General features: G+C 52.4%; 1 protein-coding gene across 2 annotated transcripts in view; it reads right to left on the bottom strand.

Moving 5' to 3' along the window:
- Positions 1–17,492, bottom strand: part of Dock1 (dedicator of cytokinesis 1) — a 441,986-nt gene that overhangs the window by 147,104 nt on the left and 277,390 nt on the right. For both annotated transcript variants that reach the window (XM_026384205.2, XM_026384206.2), the window contains exon 29: positions 11,373–11,467. In XM_026384205.2, coding sequence (XP_026239990.1) covers positions 11,373–11,467 — 95 coding nt within the window. The remainder of the gene's footprint in view (positions 1–11,372; positions 11,468–17,492) is intronic.

The following is a 17,492-nucleotide window of genomic DNA, read 5'->3' as shown; positions in this document are numbered from 1 at the left end:
AGGTGGAGGCAGCAAATCAAACGGGAAAAATCTGTCTTTTCTGCCCATGAAAACTAGATTGCACGCTGAGATAAGTGGCAGGTGCTAGGCAGCAACTCATGTGGCCAGACAGGGAGACTCTCGCCCCTTATGGGGACGGTTAATATTACACGTAAGACATTAACAGTTAGCACTCTCTAACTCTTCCCGAGAGCCTGTGCGTCTGGAGGCGGAGTCGGAGGACCCGGGGTCTGCAGCGTGAAAGGCTCCGGCAGCAGGTCTGATAGACATGGCAAGAGGAGCCGTGTGGTGTAGGGTTTCTGTTTTGGACCATTAGAATCCACTGAACTGAAAAGATCAAGCTGTCAGAGTTCATTTTCTTCCTAAATCAACCAAACTGTGGAATAACACAAAATATTTCACTCTACAACATAATTTGTATCTTCAATTTACTTGCAGCTCTGGGAATTTGACAGGTACAATATTAAGTAAAAACCCTTCTCTGAAGTCTCAGTGGAAAGGTTAACCACCGACAGCAAGCTCCAGCAGACAGCAGCTCCCGCCGCTGGCCTGGGCCAGAGAACACAGATCTCCCTTGCAGGCTTCTGTGGGAAATTCGGGACAAATTTCAATTAAGGAAATGCACTAGCTCTAGATCTTCAAGAGCGTCAGAGGTTTCCCTGCTCACTGGGTACTGACAACAGGGATTAGTTCTCTGCGGACCCCAATAGAAAAAAGGGTAACTGCATTTCATTCCTGAAAAGGATCTGCTTTGAAAGTACTCCAGGTTTTTGGTCAGCTGACATTGGGATAGCAACCATTCCCTACTGATATTCATTCTTTCAGCCAGGCAGTTCAACACACACTGTTGGTGAGTACCTACTATGTGCTAGGCAAGGTTTCAGTGAACTGTGCAGCCTCTAAGATGATCAGAAGAGGTTCCCCCCACTTGGTGTCCCAGACCCACACCCAGAGGTACAGAATTCCATGTCAAACACAGGGGTGCCACCCGAAAGGGTCTTGTACAAATACAACCAGAGATGTCACAATCCTGTGAACACTTTGATTCTAGGAGGAAACTAAATTAAATATTATTATAACTTCTTAATTATCACTATAGTTTGTATATTAATTAGATATAATTAGATATAGTTACTAATTACATCTTAAATATTCTTAATTATAACTTCTTAATTATTCTTATTATAATAACTTCTTAATCTGAAAATGCCTTGCATATGTAAATTTTTACAGTTGAGGTGTACCACTCTCAGGTTGTCCTGAAGATGGAGACGATTTATTACCCAACTTTATTTATGACCTTGAATCTAGGAAGTAGCAGTACATGGGTAAGGACAGGTCCATGTGTGGCTCCCCAGATGGCTTCTAGTAAAGACTGCATCTCACAGGGATGCCCTCCTGAAGGACAGCCATCCTGCTACCTGGACGGTCCCCAGCAGGCGAGTCCCTTCAGCTTCCGCCTTCAAGAGGAGTTTTAAATGTCACCCCACAAAAGCAGCCCTTCCCCTGGAGACCAAAAGAGCAGCCACTGAGCAGGGGGCCTCTGCAGCAAACAGGCCCCGCCCAGGCTCTCACCGGGAACAGAGGCGCAGCACAGAGCAAGAGACAAGAGAATCCAGAGGAGAAAGGGACACCAACAACAGGAGTCACAGTTCCTCACGAATAAAGGAATAGGTGATCAAGGCCATGAGAGCTCAGGGGCACGTGAGCTCGGTGCAGACACACACACCAGCAGGTGTACTGCTGAGACCGCAGCAGCTGGGGCATGAGCTGTGCACGTGCACACAGGCGTGCACGTACATAAAAGTGTAAGAAACCACTCTGGGAAGGAATATGGCAGTCTGTGTGGTAGGTGAAGCCGCACAGACCTGGAGAGTACACACCCCTGTGCCCCTCTAAGAAGAGAAGGAGGGCAGGAGGGAGGAAGGAGGACAGCTCTGTAGACAGTGACACTAAAACTGAGTGCTGTCCCCACTGCCAGGACCCCAGGAGCAGCACTCACCGGGGGCCTGTGTGTGCCCAGCCCCTCTCCCTTCTGCTTCCGTGCTCCTTCCAAAGCTGCTGGCATCTCACGTTCTGGCCTCAGCCTAGGGTCCAGAGCCCTGGGCTCTAGAGTCTGATCTGTGGCTCTCAGGCCCAGGCCACTCATGCCCCCCCCCCACATCCCAGACCCTGCATCACCCCTGGGGCCTGTGGCTCGGATGCTCTGCGAGACTGAGGGAGACAGGACCACAATCTGTGAACAGGTGGCTTTGAACAGACCCAGCCTCTGCACCCCTGCCCTTTCCTTAACCCCAGCCCTGCCCCAGAGGACAGTTCCAAAGGCGATTTCCCCAAAGGTACAGGGCCAAGCTGGTGACGTGATCATCCGCACCTCCAGCTAAACTGTGACCTGGATATGTGAAAAAAGCTGTAAGAAGTGAATGAATTTGTGAAAACAAAAAATAAGATCTAAAATCTACTTTTCCAGCACTGCATGAAGTGCTCCGGATCGCCAAGGAAATGTCCTGCTTCCAGTCACCACCAGAATTCTCGGACGTGGAAAAACAATGACATGATATGATCTCCATAGAAACAGAAGTGGCCAGTCACAGCTTGCTGGCCACTCCAGGCCAGGCTCCGGGCAGAGCATTCAAGGGCACCCCCTTGTCCATCCCCGTGACATCCCAGGAAGCTTCTCTTCTGTCTTCAACTCACAGCGAGAAGCTCCAGCTGGGGGTGAGATTGCCAAGCACAGCCAAGCCAGGAGGAGGTGGGGCCGGGGTGGCACAGACAAGCTGCTTCCAGGGCCACCACTCCCCACCATGGAAGGTGGCTGGAGACGGAGAGAAGTGGAGGTGGGGAGCTGGGACTCTGCAGAAGCAGGCAGTGGACAGGAACCCAAGAAATCAGAAGAGACAGACACTTCTGCACATGTCTTCTATACCAGGAACTAGTGGGGGCAGCCCTGGCATCTCAATTCATGTTGTGGGACTCCAACATCCATCTTGTGACTCCCAACACCCATCACTCCATCACCTTGAGCCATGCCGTCAGGGATGGGCTCTTTGCAGGGAGTATGAGGAAGGCCACCTCCAATGCTCAGCACCCTCCTAGTAAGTGAAGGTCAGTGCTGCCATCTCTGGCGGATGGCTGCTGTCATTTATTCTAAAGAGCGCTGGTTTTGCTGGGGTCAATGGCAGAGAAGGGTGGCTGAGAAATGGGGTGATAAAAGGGAGCCATTACAATGAGTCCTATATTTTGATGGGTTACTTGGTCTCCCAGAGACTATTTTCATCTATAAAATGGGACACAGGTGACACTTCAGGCCCAGTGATATTTTTGCAGCAGGCACTGACTGCAGCCTCGCTGGGTTCCACTCAGCAGATGCCAACAGCCCTTCTTCCCCCGGATGGAGCAACTGTCCTCTAGGGGGCGAAATTGCCTCTGGTTGAGTCTCCAAAGACACCCAGGACACCCCTGGACAACCTAGCCGGCCTCAGTGAACTGACCCCTCTTCCCAGTCTTGACTTCAAACAAAAGCCTACACTAGGGGCCTTCAGCTGCGCAGGCTGCCCAGTTGTACTGGGGGCAAAAATTTAGAATGGGAGAAGCTGAGGACCTGGAGGAGGACCACATGAAGTGGGTCTCTTCCATGTGGCTTTCAGGTGAGAGATTTTTCATGCACAAGTGTGAGTTGGATTCAGCCCTTGTGAAGTGCATTCTCCAGCCCTGAGTGCCAGCAGAACGGCAGGAGCCACAGCAGCCAGAAGCGCACAGCGAGGCGTGCACAGTCGGAATCGTGAAACAGACTGGCCCTTTAAAACCTTCCCTCTGAAGTGAGCATCCCTAAATAAGAGCCCTGGCCGAGAGCTCTTCATCACTGCCATTCCTTTGAGAGGACTTTGATTTTTCATCTCGGGATTAAATAAAGAGGCCTTCTGAGTCCAACGCACCATGTAATAGATCTAGGCTACATGAAATAGATTGGTTATAAAAACCAAGTATAATCAGGAAATTATTTGTTTTAATTCGCCCACGAAGAGCAGAGGCACGCATGCCACAGGACAGCTGTCACGGGAAGTATTCAGGATGGTTCGCCGAAAGCCGACGTGCAGGGGAAGCGTGCCGGGCTGGCCGGCCCTGCCGTGCCGCGTGGGGGGGACTGCCGACATCCCCGTTCCCCAAGAGCATCCTGGGGTGAGAATGGAACAGCGCCACAGCCAGGAGCATTGAGTGGGGGGCCTCCCCCTGATGGGCAGGCCACACCCGCCTTGGGTCCCAGCCAGGTCTGAGCCCCTAGTGCGTCAGGATGGCCTGCGACCTCAGAGGAAGTCCCTCGAGCTGCTCCGGGGTAGAACCTGGAAGGTCTCAGCTGCACCTGCATCAGCCCACCTCGGAGGAGGCTCTCTGCCTGTAAGGCCCCCAGCTGCGCGCTGACTCTGCTGGCGTCCCGTGTCCTTGGCAGGAGGAAGGTTCAAAGGCACGAAGCCCCAGCCTGCCGGGCTCCAGGGACATTCTCACCCCAGAAAGCTTTCAGTCGACGGAACTTGAATCCCCATTTCTTCACTGAAAAACACAGTACATAGTTTTTCCTTTGGGTCCCTGGCTGTGGTGCTGTCACCGTGCGTATGTCAACAGCCGCTGCCTTCAGAGGAAGACCTGATTCCCAGGTGAGGTTGAAATCGACAAGCTGTCGGAGGTGCACGCCAACAGTAAACCCATCAACTAATTAAATTAAAAGGAGCAACATCAGCTAAACCCCAGGCTTCAAAGAAATGGGGAGGGTGCTGTGACGTCCCCAGAGCCCCACAGGCTTTGTCACCTGCTTTCAAGCCACTCCAAGGCTGTTCGGCAGGTGCACTTCATCGGGGGCAGAGTGTCCTCTGATGGAGGCGGAGTGGGAAACAAAACCCAGGATCCTTCCGGCCCAGCCATCCTGGGGCTGTCCCCATGGCCGCTGCTGCAGGTCCTGCACCCAGGGACCCCCAGCCCCCTCTCTCCCATCCCCAGCCCTGGGCCCAGTGCTGCACAGGTGTGAAAAGGAACAGCAATTCACTTTCTGAGCAGGAACCCGATCGACTCCTGGGAAACCTGGTGTCCCAGGCAACTTCCTTTCTAGTGCAGGGGAAAGCACGCGGGGCTGGCGGCCCTGCTGTGCCACGTTGGGGGGGCTGCCGACATCCTTCTCTCCTGGCTCTATGCCAAACTGACTTTGGCAGAAAGGTCAGTGAGCGCCCCATCCTGGGCTGTGACCACCTGATGGGCATTTCTTATGAGTGGGAAACGCATTCTATTTAAAAGGGGAGAAACCACTAAGTTACAGAAATATGGATGGGAAGTTCACCTCCTGAGGTGTCGTGTGTCGGTATTGATCGTGGGCATTCGGCTGGGGAATCACAAGAGGAAGGGGCCGGGAGGCCCAGAGGAGGGAGGCAGGTCCCCATGCACTGGGCTCCCAAGCTTGGAAGGGGCCTCTGTGAGTCAACGGCGAGCTCTGGGCCAGGTGCTCTGGGATGGTGGCCATGTGGCCACGATATGAGAAAGGGCCAACAGGGACACAGGAAATGCACAAGGGCGTGACCCCAAACCTCATGAACTCTGGGTGGGGATGGGAGTCCTGAGTGTGAAAGGGCAGCAGGAGGTCGGCTGATTCTGGACCCGGCAACACCAGGCCACAGGTCTGACTGCAGGTTTCCAGAGGCCCAATGGTCACCACCCAGACAAGCCCCTGGAGCAGGCCAGCAGCACCCCTCCACATGCTCGGTTACTCTCCAGTCAGGGCCAGTAACAACCCACCACGGCTCCGCCATGGTGGGCTGGGGATGCAGCATGTCAGTCAGAATGGAGACAGCGCTCTTTCCTTCCTGTGGGCAGCATTCTGACTCCCACTGACCCCTCCCGGGGGTCCTCTCCTGCTCAGTGTCAAGACCTCATCACCAACGGTCAGCATCCCCAGAGAAGCGGCCATCGGTGAGTCTTGGACAGCCCATGTCCCCCTTTTGCTCTCTCTCCCACTCAGCTTCAAGTGCTCTGGCTTCTAGAAAACCCCCAAGTTTCCTCTAGGATTTTACATGTTCTCTTCCATCGTCAGGATCTGCGAATCTTTATGTGCAAAACCTACTTTGTCTTCCATGGACATGTGCAGGAATAAGCCACAAAGGAGGAACTTGGTCATTCAGGCCCCAGCCCAACGTGGAAGACCCAGTCAGTCAAGGACAAAAGCTACCTACGCCAACCACAGAGAGGGCCCTCGCAAACGCTGAAGGTCACGAACAGCATCAGCTCTGAGGAGGATTCCGCTCGTTCTCATCTTGAGAGGAGGGCTTGGTGCCTATGAAGCCTACGGAGAACTCAGGCTGGGGTAGGTGGACTTTATGCAAGTCCAAATGGTGGACAGAAGGGAAAAGGGTTCGTTACCTGCTATGCAGACGATATGAACAAGCCAGATTCAAAGAATCTGAACGTGACCCTCAGCATGACCCTTCCCACCACTGCTCGATGCAGGAATGCCGTTCTCAGGCGAAATTAAAGCAGTTAATAACAAGTGCTCTCGTGGAGGTGTAGAGGGAGTCCAGGGAACCCATAGACCCATGTGCTTCAGCTCATGCAGAGGCTCACAATTGTAGGGGGCATCATTGGTGTACAGTACCCTGCTGGGGTGAAGCCAAGGGCCCAGACCACCAGCGACATGAACACTTAACCAAGTGGCCACCCATCTGTTAGCAGCTGAGAACTCTGGGATAGCAGAACAGGGCTGCTGGACCACACACACACACACACACACACACACACACACACACGCCCCACTCCTGCAAACATACGTCTGGAACAGGCTGCTGACAGGAGACCCAGGACAGACACCAGCCCTCGGCCCTGGCTGGGCAGGTCTGTGGTTCCAACACACCTGAGCTGTTCAAGGGAGGTCGACACGGGGCCCCGCTGTCACCATCATGACGCGCACTGGATGCGTGCGCACAAGCAGGCTTCGACGGTATCTGAACTGTGCTTACCTCAGATGTCATCCTGCCATCTGGCCCCACCATTCAAGCACCGAGCTATAATGTCAGGCCACTGCCAATCAGTCATTCTCTTCAACACGTCAAGCACGCAGTGATAGTCCTTTGGGACATCCGTCCAGTCCTAAGGCTTTGATTCTTGATTTACAAGTCGCTGCACCAACTCTAATGCCTGCTGTCTTTAATTACCTTTTACACGTCCGGGTAGGAGGGATGTAAGTTCACAGAGACGAAGCTGAACAAGCACACACATATTTCAGGGACCGTAGAGGCGGATTTTCTCCGTTTCTCAGCCGTGGGTGGTAAAACTACATGTCCAGCTGTGCCATTAAAACTTAAATACAGACTCCAGAAGCTTCCGGGAGTCACAGCTTATCCTACCGAGGGAGGCGGTCTCTGAAGCATGCCAGGAGGAGGGAAGCGCACAAGCCTGGCGGGGGCGAGATGCTGACCTATGAAGTCGCAGGAGAAGAGCAAGGCCAACAGGAAGGGCACGAGAACATGCTGGGTGGGGCCTACGTCGTGTCCACAGGGAGCCGGTTTGATCCTGGCGTTGGGGAGATCCTGTCCTTTCTCGTGCCCCGAGGGTGGGTAGGGAGCACATTAGTGGAGGGCATCCTCCCCAACGGCTCAGGCTTCGGCTGGAAAAGGAGGAGGAGCAGCAGTGTTCGGCTTCCGTGCTCAACATTCCCTCAGCAGAGGATGCGTCTTGCAGAAAAGTCATCTTGTAAGAACACTAGAGTAAAAGCCCCTCCACACTTTCCTGGGGAAACAGGAGGCACAAGATGGAGGGCCGGCCGGGGGCAAGGGGTTTAGGCTCGGCTCTGCGGCAGGACTGAAACACCAGCCTGGCCACTGCAGCTCCTGTCCTTCGGTAAGTTACGAACCCCTGCCTCGGTTTCCCCAGGAGCAAAGCAGGCTGTGCTGGAGGGCGACTGAAGGGGCCAAGGACACGACTGCACGGGGAGTCCCCATGTCAGGCTCAGTGCGTGGAGAGCAAGCCACACACAGTCCCTCTTAGTCCCAGAACCAAGTGTGCGGCACTCCACAAAGAGTGGAAAATGGAACAGGCCCTTCCTCGAGAAGCTAGTGTTCAAGCCAAGGCGTCAGAGACGTCAGGGTCACCCACCCAGGGGGTGGTGTTTGGCCCCACATAACCTTCTCAAAACCCAACTGATTTGGCTTCTGAAAATGAACACTGTCTACTCCACAGAAGGGGCAGCATTTGTGGGCCGTAGAATGTGGGATAAAAGGTGTGATGGCCAGTGCTGCTTCTGCAGTTGTGTCCAGAAGGCCTCCTTTGCAGCTGACTCTTCTGTGGCTCACAGTGGCCTGGGGACATGGGCAGTGCTGGGTGCAGGAGGTGGGTCTGTGTGGGCTTCTAAGGGTTGGAACGGCTACAGACACAAGTGCCTTTACTTGCAACCACAGCCCCCGTGCACAGACACAGGCACACACACCCAGTGGACACCCACACATCACGGGACCACAGGAAGCTGCAGTGGAGACGCTGCTGGATTCCAAGGAATATGGTCCCCCAAAGAATGAGCACATCCCAGGAGAAGCCAGGCAGGAAGGAATCCTGGAGCAGAGGACTGTGACCACCTGGGTGATCATCACACAGCTCTGGGGCAGCCTCAAGGGGCTCAGGCTGGAGGCAGGGGGTACACAGCAGGAAGAGGGAACCAAACGTGAAAACAGGCTCTTAGTCATCAGCAAACACGGTAAAAATTAATAAGCAATAGACTTTGTGTTCTCAAGAGGATAACAGCTCACTTGGGAACCCTGAAAGTTAGGGTACCATGAAGTCCAGCTTTGGGGAGCCACTCACATGTGAACTTTGCTGCAGCAGAGAGCACCCCAGGGGGTGTGGAATCCACAGCCTGAGCACCAGGACTTGGCCAGTCTACCAGAGCCACCTAGGGACGATGTCCCCATGGAGAGTCAGAGGACAAAGTCCTGGGCATCTCATGGACATAGTGAGATTTACATTTCCTTACTGGTGGCTTTTTTGTTTTGTTTTTTGGTTATTCTCGCTGATTTGTTTGTTTTTGTGGTGTGAAAACGAAGTTCATTAAAAACACTTCTGTAGCTCTTTGGAGTAATTCTTAATTGTCAATCACAAAAGTAAATCCTAACAGAGGAAAAGGGAGAAAACACTGGTGATTTAAGTCCCTCATTATCTAGATGAGGATTCAACCATCAAGAGAGATCCAGCTGCACGATCAAAACCTGCGCGGCGGCGGGGGAGAGGCAGAAGCAGAGGTCAGGACCCTGCTCTGAGCCCCAGGCCAGGGCTGTGTCCCCACAAAGCCAGCCCTGCTGGGTCCAGATCCTGGGTCCCAACTGCAGTCCTCTTGGGAAAGGAGATCACAGACCCAGCAGCATCTGACCTGAGCCGCCCAGCACTGCTTCCTGCAGAGCCCCGTAGGGACCAGCTCACAACCCTGCGGCTCACGGAAAACAAGGCCAATTCTGTGCCCTTTGTCACAAAAAGGGACAATGACCAGGAGAAGCCAAGCAAAAGGTTGCTGCAGCTCAGGACTTGCCCATGAGGGGGCAAAAGCCATCAAAAAGAGGCAGAGCCATCAGGAAAGTGCAGACTAACCTAGGAAGGAGGGTCTCGACCCACCTCTGGCATGGCTACGATTAAAAATGGTGACAATTCCTGATACAGTGTGGATATGAGGTGTCCCCCATAAAGCTCATGTACTAGGCAACACTGGAGTGTTCAAAGGAAGGATGATTAGATCGAAAGCCGAGACCTAACCAGATATTAATCCATTTGATGGGTTGATAACTTGACTGGATTATTGGGTGGGAACCATAGTCAGGTGGGGCGCAGCTGGAGGAAGGATGTTACTGGGGGCGTGCCCTTGGGGATGATATCTTGTCCCTGGAGCCATGAGCGGAGCAGCTGTCCTCCACTCCAACCTTCTACCATGATGTTCTGTTCCACTTGGGCCCAGAGCATGGGGTGGGTCAACCATGCACCAATTCTGTGAAACCACGAGCCAAAATAAACTTCATCTCCTCTAAGTTGTTCCTTCCAGGTATTTTGGTTATAGTGACAAAAAGTGGACTAGCACAGTCCCAGAGCTTGGGTGTGGAAACACTGGAGCTCTCCTACGCTGCGGCCGGGGATGGAGAAAGGTACGGCATGGTTTGGCAGTTTCTCATGAACTCTCACGTGCAATTGCCATATGAGCTAACACTGCCCTCCTGGGCGTCTGTGTCACAGAAATGAAGACTTCTGTTCATTCAGAAGCCTATGCCATGGACGCTTGTAGTAGCTTTATTCAGAAACACGAAGATGGCAACTAGCCAGGTGTCCACCAGGAACATGGTTAAGCAAACCGAGGTCTGCTCATACCATGAAGTATTCCTCCGCCATGAAAAGGAATAAAATATAGACACATGCAGCAGCCTAAATGGGACTCTGGGAAATTAAAGAGTGAAAAAAGCCAATCAAAAAGAGCATATACAGATAACCGCATCTATAGGGTCGCTGGAAGGGAGAGGGAAATATGCTGATAAAGGGGCAGGAAGAGCGGCATTTGTGGGGGCAGGCATGCACACGGCACCTTGACTGGGAGCAGATTCAAGAACACACACAGGGGGAAGAATCTAGAGAACTCAACACAGCACTAAGGGGTACACATGAGTGAAGGAACCAGGGTCCAGTCCCTGGTCACATGCAATACTGTGGTCCTGCAAAGTGTCACACAGAGGAGAGGTGGGTGCGGCATCCATGGATCTCTCTGTCCCATCTCTTACAACTGCATGTGAGCCAACAATTCTCCTCACAAAAAAATGCAATAAGAAGAAAGAGGCTGAGAGAAATCTCTCCCCCAAATCGCATGCAGTTGAGGGCTCTACGATGACCGTTAGTACTTACAGCAATTATAAAACCCAAAGTGCTAGAATATTCGCCAACAGCCTTTATAGGAAGATGATAAGCAAGGCGCAAGTTTAATATTTCATGGAGGAAATGCTCATGAGGTTTTCCTTTTTTTAAATCTGAAATATGTGACATATAAGTCCTTTCAAAAGCTGAGCGTACAGCTGAGACTCACTTTGGCTAAGAAAAACATATGGTTGAAATGAGACGGAGAAGTCATGGCCCGGAGCACGTCTCTGCCTGTGACGGGGGCTAAGAGAGCAACTCAGGCTGTGTTTCTCCAGGGGACAAAGTCCCGCTTCCTAATGCCAGAGCTCCCTGTGGACACGCAGAGGTCACCAACATTCCACTTCCCCGTCCCCAATGCTACCCGCATCACAGGAGGGAGGCACTTTGTACAAAAGCCACCTTCGCCCCTAGTAGCACTCCGCTCCCACGGGACGAGTGGGCGTGGGCCCGTCCCGGGTACTTACTTGTTCTGCATCATGTTCATTATCACCCAGTCGAAGGGGTACACGTTCTTCCCAATGAGGTTCTTAAACATGATGAAGGTTTCCATCAGAAAATCCTGAAACAGAAAACACCAGGTTGGAACAGCCGCCAGGAAGAGGGGGACGCCAACGCCCATGAAGGCGAGCGTGGTGAGATTACAGAAGGTTCTTATTTTTAGCTGAACGAAAGCATTCTGAAAACCAATGAGGACGCACATTGTGGGAGTGGCGTAGCAGCTCTGTCTTTCTGTGTATCTGGGGTCCTCCTGACCGAGCTGCAGGCTCCAGGATGTATTTTGAAAGGGTCTCTGGGTACGTCTCTCTCAGAGTCAAAACCAGTAGATTGGGATCCCCCAGAGTTTTCAAATACTCATCCTTGCCCTTTCTGCTTACAGGAGAACAGGATTTTTTTTTTTATTTTTATTTTTCCAAACGTAACCGGCTGGTTGTACCTTTTCCTTATTTACTCTAAATCCATTTTTCAAAAGGAACAACACCCATTAGGTCAAATAAGGCATATTATCATCCCTCCTTCCTCCTTACGCCATTTAAAAATACAAGGCATGTCCTGGCCACCTGCACACAGTCATCCTGCTGCACACCACTGGAGCATGTGGCCTCTTTGCCAAACCCTTCCACACAGCAGTGCCGTCCCACTGAGCCATCAGCCATGCCTCTGTGTCTCGCAGAGGGTTTTCTGTCCTTCCCGGGCTGACCACAGGGTCGGCAGGGGTCAAGGCTGGTAAGAGGGCTCCCAGTGATGGGAAGGGGTACCGCTCCCCTGTGCCTGTTGGAAGGATGATTTCCTACTACAAGGGCTTCACACTTGTTCTGCTCTAACCTGAACATGGCAAGGCTTATCCCGAAAAGACCACACCTCCAGGAGCCCCGTGTGTGCTCAGGGCCTGCAGGTGGAACGGGAAGGCACCGGCAAGTTGACTTAGAGAAATGAGGCCATGGTCAGAGAACACCAAATGAGTGGATATTCCTCATTTATTTAATCTATTGAATCATAATTAGGTGCACTGGCTGTGAAGGCCAAGGTGGTGAATGGAATTTAAGCAGCCAATAAGGTAACAAAGTTCCTAACCGGCATCACTTGCCAAGGCTCACAGGCCAAATGTGAGGAGGACAATCAGGTGATGTCCAAAGTTCACCTACTTTCTCTGCCACCTGTATAGCCATGCCAGGTTCCTGCAAGTCACCTCTATTTTGTGGAGGGCTTCGGTGCACCCAACCATGAATAAGACTCAGGGAGCGACAGTGGCCACCCCCTGTCAAGGGAGACCTCTAGGCCAGGAGGGAAAGTCAGTGCAGATGGGTTCCAAATTCTGCCTGTGAGGCCTGCAACCGCCAAACTTCAGGGTGGGAGCACTCCAGGTGTCCCCCGACGCACAGCTGGCTTCTTTCCCCAGTTAAATGACTGAAATTCACACGTCGTGCAGCTTCCCCACTTTGTCAAGATTTCCCCATTCTGATGCCCAGGTTGCACGTTCTGCTGGCTAAGAGCTGTAACTCAGCCCCCCCTCCGTTTGCAGGAATTTGCTGGCTTCCTTGTGATCACTCCTCGAAGCCTGATAATTGAGATGCAGGGTCTGGTTCTTATTATTCTGGAAGAGAAGCATCTTTTCCCAGCTCCTTTTCTTCTCTCGGAGACACAGTCCCGTACTTCATTAGCATGGCTCAGCTGTTAAATTTTGGGACTTTGCTGAACAAACAGAACGCTGCCAAGAGTGGGAGACGAGGTTTTGCAAGGCTTCCTGGTGGATCTGCATCATTCACTAGCCATGGCGGTCCAAGCAATTGCAGCTGCCCAGGCAGGCCTGCAAGGCTCAGCAGCCTGTGAACCTGAGGTCCCCAAGTCAACAAGGGATGTCCTGTGAAAAGTTCATCTTTAAACCCTGATTTATTCCCTTTGCACTTTGTAATTTGATTATTCATTGGGTGTCCTAGATAATAAGTGGGCAGCTCCAACAATAATCATCAGTGCATTTCAGAGGCAAATTCTTCTTAGCCTAAAGCCATCTGCTTCTCTCCATTTCTAAAACACAAGCTTTGCAGAAGAGTCATCCTCTCACACCTGGACTGTGGCAGGGGGATGCTGGCCCATCGACCTGTGTCCATCTTTGGCCCTTTGACAGGCACTTCATTCAGAGTGATCTTTTTAATTATGAATCTGATCAAGGTGCCAGCCCACTCCTGGTCCTGCACTAGCCACTGCTGCAATGGCTTCCCAGTGCTCTTGGACTAAACCATCTTGATATTCAGAACAAGGAAATGACAATCTGCTCTGCCAAAGGGTGATGGTTAGAGACGAGGGGCATCAGTATATTTTCAACCAATCTGATGAAAGATCATTGGCAATAGGATAGCTGTTGACTTTTGGTGGATTTCAGTTCCATCCAAAAGATTTCTTGATAATTGCAAAGGGGAGATGTGTGTGTGCGATGGGGACGTTGGTGGTGCTCTTTTAACCAAGTATCTTTGCCACTGTGGGCCCTCGGCGTGCCCTCCCAGTGTCTTGAGGGACGTCACAGGAATCATTCAACACCAACTCTTAAACACTCTTGCCAAAAGATGGAGCTTGAATTTTAGGCAAAGCTTTCGGTCTGCAGGACAGACTGGGACGTGGCGAGGAAAGCCAGACAAGCTGGTTGAAAGGTGCTTCAAAGCAGATCTCAACAAATCCAGAATGGGGTCGGCTTCCAAAGACTGGGCTTGGCATGCTCAAAACTCAAAAAGCAGCACCGTGAAGAGAAGAGAAACAAAGGAACTGGGTTTATTATCGAAGGAGAAAGAGCATAAAGAGACACAACCAAAGTAGACAGATGAGTCTGCACTGGATCCTGACTCGAAGGAGCCCCTCCTGAAGGAAGTCAGTGTGGGAAGGACGGAGGAAGCCCGAGTCCCCCGGGATAGGGACAGCTGTCTCTTCCTGAAGAGCCGCGTGACAGCCGCAGGCCCCTCACTCCCCTTGGGAGAAGCATCCTGACAGCTCTCAGTGCTCGGGGGACTTGTTGTATGGACAGAGACTCTTGGGGATACACAGAAGCAGCACTGTGTACAGAGCTGGCAGTGGAGGGACTCGGGTGACGGGAACCTGCTCTTGCTGCACTGTGCCCTCAGCTTTTTGGAGTATTTGAAAACATGGTTCCACCGCATTAGGGCAAAGAGTGCAGGAGTGGCTGGGGAGATCTGAGAAGGGTGAGGGGGTCACATCCACGACAAAAATCCTGGTTGCCACATGGTACCCCAGTTTTGCAAGGCGTCACTGTCAGAGGAACCAGGCAAAGGGCACGCAGAACCCCACCAGTGACACTGCAGTGATCTCAGTCTAAAAGGTCCAAATGATCACTGTCGTTCCCAAACAGTGGGAAAACGGCGATTAGAAACAGAAAACGAGGAGGCAAAGAAGACAAAGGTCCTCACGCTGCTTAGGAGGAGGTCTGCTGTGGCCTGCCACCTCCACCCCTTCAGGCGCTCCCAGGGACCTCTTTCTCCAGCACTGCCCCCACACTGTCCCCTCACCCACTGTGCCAATGCCTCCACCACTGTCCCTTTTGCAGAGAAGGTGCCTGATCCCTGCTTAACTCTGATCTGCCCCATGGTCAGGACCATCCTTTCAGAGCCAAGATAATTTTGGTAAATGGGAAGGATTCTGTTTGGCTGTGATAGACCATGAGCCACAAGAGCTGGGCAGTGCCTCGATGATCCTACCCTGTGCCGACTGACGCAAGGCCACTCATCAGTGACCGGCCATGGAAGGATTCCACATGGCCCGGGTTCAGGTGCAGGGGAGAGGGCCTTCACAGGGCCACACTCCTAGGGAATGGTCACAAGGAATACAGGAGCAGGTGCCCAGAGCTTGGCTCCTCTTCCAGGACACGCAGCAGGAGATGAGCACATCCCCCGTCGGCGGCTGTTGCACTGGACCTTCCAAGGTCTCCTGGGCCGCAGCAGGAGAACACTTGTTAGGCAGACACTTGCCTGCTAACACACTTGCCTTCATGTTCCCCATAAGTGCACAGGCAGTGTGCGAACCCAGACCAGAACCCAGTCTTGGCTGATGGTCAAGTGGGACTGACCCCTGAGATGCTGTGAGGGAGAGGGGCTGCATCCACCTGAGGAGACCAGGACAGGTGCCAGGTGGTCCCAGGGGGTTGGAGGAAGCTGTGTGAAGGAATTGGTTGAAGCGCAGAGGCCCGCCTTCTCTGATCCCAAGGGAACCCAAAGGTAGACCAGGCCCAGGGAGTCCACAGGAACCTGCAGCTCTAGATAATTAGGTCATTTAGACCTAGGGTCCTGCCAACCATCCACTGTCCCTCGCCCTGCTCCCCCTCAACTTTACCCACTACCCACTGCCTCTCCCTGCACCGTCCTGACACCTCTCTCTTCACTCAGACACTCGACGGCCATTTGCTAAAGGACACTGTGCTGTATAATAATAAACACACATGGTCATGGCCAGGGACATTGTTGGGACAGAGTACCAAAATCCCCTGAGAATTTTGCCGAGTGGCGAGACTGGATCAGACCTCAATGATGCCAAGGAGGTGACAGGATGAGTGGGCTGGTCACCAGAGAGACTGAAGGGTTGGAACTTCCAGCCCCACCCACCGACCCTGGAGAGGAGGCTGGAGATTTTGCTAGAAGAACTCTCAGCCTTGTCTGATGAACTCTGAGCTGCTGGACAACTGGAGGTGCAGGAGAGGCCTGGAGGGGGTACCTCTGCTGCAGCCCCTTCCAATGCCTGGCTCTCGCGGTGCTTCTGTGGGCTGTTGGCAGTTGTATCCTTTACAGTGAACCAGTGCACATAAGCCAGGTGCCTCCTGAGTTCTGAGAACAATGCCAGATGACTCCGAGCCCTGGGAGGCGGTGGTAGGAGCCCCAGACTTACAGGGACTTCGTCAGCAGTATGGGAGACAGACCTACCAAGTGGACGCAAACTGGCCCTGGAACCTCTGGGTCTGGCACTAGCTTCAGGCAGTGTCAGAATTGAACAGTGTCACAGAATCAGTTGGTGTGGGGGTCACCTCCACGCGTGTGGTCATGGAAGAGTCCTCCGTGAGAGTGCAAATAAGCCAGTTGTTTTTCCTGAGCCACATAGTGGGGATCTGTGACAAGAGGCAAGGTGGCAGTCTCCATTGGAAGGTCCAGAGTTGACCTCATCCCTCTGCCAGGCGACGCAGGCCTTGGGCAAGCTGTCTGCTTCCGTTCCTGCTGCTGAGACTTGGACACAGGGTGGCAGTACTGTGGGTCGAGGGGTGTGTCTGCTGCGGGGTCTGGAGACTTGTCAGGGGCTCAGATCCTCGAGGACAGGACTGGCCCCACTGGGAGGGAGGTCTGCGTGGACCGTGTCCATTCCTTTTCCTTTCTAGGTCAGTCTTTCCTGTGTGCTCTGTCCTCCCACTACCTCGGATCAGAGAGCCACCAGAGAGGCTGTAAGAGCAACAGCTCTGTGACCCATGGGTGTGTGTGGGAACGACTCACCTCAGCAAGGGCTGGACTTGCCAACCTGGGGGAGCTCCTGTCAGAAGGAAGGAAGTCTCCAGAAGTTGGCTGAGGCTGTCTTGGATGGGTATACTAAATACCTTCCAATTAGTTCACATAAAATCATCTTTTGTCTTTTAGGGTAGAAAAAGAGTCAAACACCCTCTACCTAGAGTTAATGGATAGAAACAGATTCTACCAAGTTTCTGATGGATTAACAGCAATAAAAAAGGTTTACCATTTACCATCCCTGAAGTATGAATTTAAGATATACAAATCACAGGTGCCATTTTATAATGGAAATGAAATCGTCTGCAAATAATTGATTTTCTGACTGGTTGTGCCAAAAGGAAAAAAATGTCCCTTGGGATATTAGGACCACAACATGGAGTAAATATCTGAGTCTCGGCTTGAGGAAGGAGAGAGGGCACTAGCTTGGAATTCATCAATTACAACAATTTTTAAACACCGTGGGTCATTATCACTTTTCACAATTCACAGACCCCCATATCAGTAGCACCATTTAGGAGTTCAGATGAGATGGTTTTAACAGTCTGCATGTGTGGGTTTTGACCGTGACTGTTCTGCTAATGCACAAATTATTAACTGGAA

The sequence above is a fragment of the Urocitellus parryii genome, chromosome 5 (assembly GCF_045843805.1).
Source record: "Urocitellus parryii isolate mUroPar1 chromosome 5, mUroPar1.hap1, whole genome shotgun sequence".
In the NCBI taxonomy this organism is placed as follows: Eukaryota; Metazoa; Chordata; class Mammalia; order Rodentia; family Sciuridae; genus Urocitellus; species Urocitellus parryii.
The sequence above is the reverse complement of the archived record's forward strand: the minus strand, read 5'-3'. Positions and strand labels throughout refer to the sequence as shown.